At 46.6% G+C, this 2,485-nt stretch overlaps 1 protein-coding gene across 1 annotated transcript; it reads right to left on the bottom strand.

Moving 5' to 3' along the window:
* Positions 1-703: 703 nt before the first annotated feature.
* On the bottom strand, positions 704-1,324 carry LOC125553897 (uncharacterized). Its single transcript, XM_048717547.2, has one exon. The coding sequence runs from the start codon at positions 1,184-1,186 to the stop codon at positions 896-898; it is 291 nt and encodes a 96-aa protein (XP_048573504.1). The 5' UTR covers positions 1,187-1,324; the 3' UTR covers positions 704-895.
* Between the last annotated feature and the right edge of the window lie 1,161 nt (positions 1,325-2,485).

Raw genomic sequence — 2,485 nt, 5'->3', positions numbered from 1 at the left:
GGCGATACCGACGCAATCAGAAGAGGGGGAGTCGTGCTCTCGGTGCTCGGAGGCTGCCGCGCCGCTGCTTCAACCACATCCATTCCCGCAAGCCATTGCCATGACAACACCACACACACCTGATCAGCAACAGGGAGGAAGCCCCGCCGCTGCTGTTGGTCACGTGGACAAGCCCGGCGGTCCTGGCCGGCGACGGCGAGGGGAGGGTGCATGGATCGAGGCTGTCGAGATTATCAGATCTAGACGCTGCCCGAGTCGCCCAAGCGGACGACGCGGACCATTGGAGCCCTACAACGATTCCGCTAGAGTTGCTCTAACCTTACAAACGAGACTTGTACGACTGTACGGCAACTCCACAACCGCCTGCCAATTAGGAACAACACAAATATACAAATACTCCAGCTCCACATGGAACAAGATCCATTCTAGAAAAACATAATGGAAATGGTCCATTTTTATATACAGCAATTGCTTGACCGGGATGATGAGAAACAGAGATATTTTCCACAATCGAAGTCACCCCCGTTCCCACCACCCGCGCACGCACTCGCCGACAGATCCCCAGAGCGCTTGTCACCCAAATCCGTCCTATTCTACCTCATCGATCGTCGTCGTGCAGCGCCGACAAGAAAACCCAATCGCAAAACATCACAATTCCATTCACGCTTCCTAGGTACTACCAGATTATTATTTTTCTCCAAGATAAAGATATGAGTTTTTACCAAATTAGTACTAAAGCAAGCATTGCCATGCCAATGTCTTATGTCTTGGCAGAATCAAACGTATGATGAACACAGCATGGCGACAAAGAAATCGAAAGGCTAACCGTACATAGTATAGCTAGTACACTAGCTTAACTAGCTGCATCCTTCCTCCGTCGGTATGAGTATGACCCTCACAGCGTGCAGCCGCAGAAGAGGAAGAAGCAGCACATCATGGAGATGAGCGCGACGGACTCGACGGCGGTAACGACGCCCCAGAGCACGGCGTCCACGACGAGGGGCACGTCCGCCACGAGCTCGGGCCACCGCCGAATGGCCGCGCCGAGCTGCTCCGGCCGCCAGTCCCACTGGAGGGACGCGTATGACGTCGGCGACGGCGGCGACGGCAGCAGGGCGGCCAGCTGGCTAGGCAGGCCCCCGAGATCTGGCGGCCACCGGAGCATGGAGACCAGCCTTCCCGCCATGGCGACAACTCGGCGAGCGCTGCGTCGGCGTGGGCCGGTGCCGGTCTCCGTGGACGTGGGCGTCGCTGGCTCGAGGTTGTTTTGGTTGATGGGGTGGAGCCGTCTAGCGTGGAAGTGTAACGTGTTACGGCTACTTACCCGTCTCGTGCGTGGCGTGTCTCTTGTTCGTACTTCTAGTCTCTATCTTTTTTTCCTTCTTTTTTTTAAAGAAAAGTTCTAGCCTCTATCTAGTCTCTAGACTTAATTTTTTAGAAAATGTTCTCTAGACTTAGCACACGAGGGGGTCACATGGTGGTGGGCCGGCTGGAGGGCGACCGTGTGATGCGCAGGAGCATCGGGGCCCGCTTCACACATACTACTACTGGTATTCGTGTCTAAAAAAACACACACATACTGGTATTCGGTGGGCCGGGCTTCTGGACATCGCCACTTCGGCCAGGCACGGCGGTATGACGAGCAACAGTGAATTGAGCAGGCCCAGCGCAGGATCCCTCTTCCGCTTCCGGTCTTGGACCATTTTTATCTTTTATTTTTATTTTCCATGTTTGTTTCTAATTTTCCTATTCCCTTTATTTTCCATTAAACAAATACTCCCTCCGTTCCTAAATATAAGTCTTTTTAGACATTTTAAATGGACTACAATATACGGATGTATGTAGACATATTTTAGAGTGTAGATTCACTCATTTTGCTTCGTATGTAGTCATTTATTGGAATTTTTAAAAATACTTATATTTAGAAACGGAGGGAGTAGTTTTTAAAATTTTAGAATATTTTTAAAAAAAATTGTGAAAATTGTGTGTCCATCAAATTAAAAAAATGCTCATCACAATTCAAAAATGTCTTCATGTTTTTTTTCCAGAATGTTGATTAATTTCAATATATGTTCATTGAATTCATAAAATGTTCATCATATTTGTTCATCAAATTCTCAAAGTTCATCTAATTCAAAATTTCTTCATCAAATACAATAAATGTTCATTGTTATAATTCGCAACTATTTTTTGAATCGGCAAACATTTCATGAAAGTCATGAAGACTTGTTTCTAAATTTGTGAACATTTTTCCGAATTTGTAATTTTTTTCCAAATTTGTGAACATTTTTTGAAATGCATGAACATTTCTTAAAGTTTAGGATTTGTTTAAAATTTATGACCACTTTTTCAAAATCGTGAACATATTTTGGAAATCCAAAATTTGATTTAAAGAAGCCAAAAAGAAAAACAACAAAAGAGAAAAACAAAAAAAGGGCGCTCCGCCCCGCACGTGGGTACACCAAAAAGGGCGGTGCCGCCGCTA

Source organism: Triticum urartu, chromosome 4A, assembly GCF_056163025.1.
Source record: "Triticum urartu cultivar PI428250 chromosome 4A, HENAU_Tu73, whole genome shotgun sequence".
In the NCBI taxonomy this organism is placed as follows: domain Eukaryota; kingdom Viridiplantae; phylum Streptophyta; class Magnoliopsida; order Poales; family Poaceae; genus Triticum; species Triticum urartu.
Note: the sequence above shows the minus strand (reverse complement) of the source record. Positions and strands in the feature narration are given on the sequence as shown.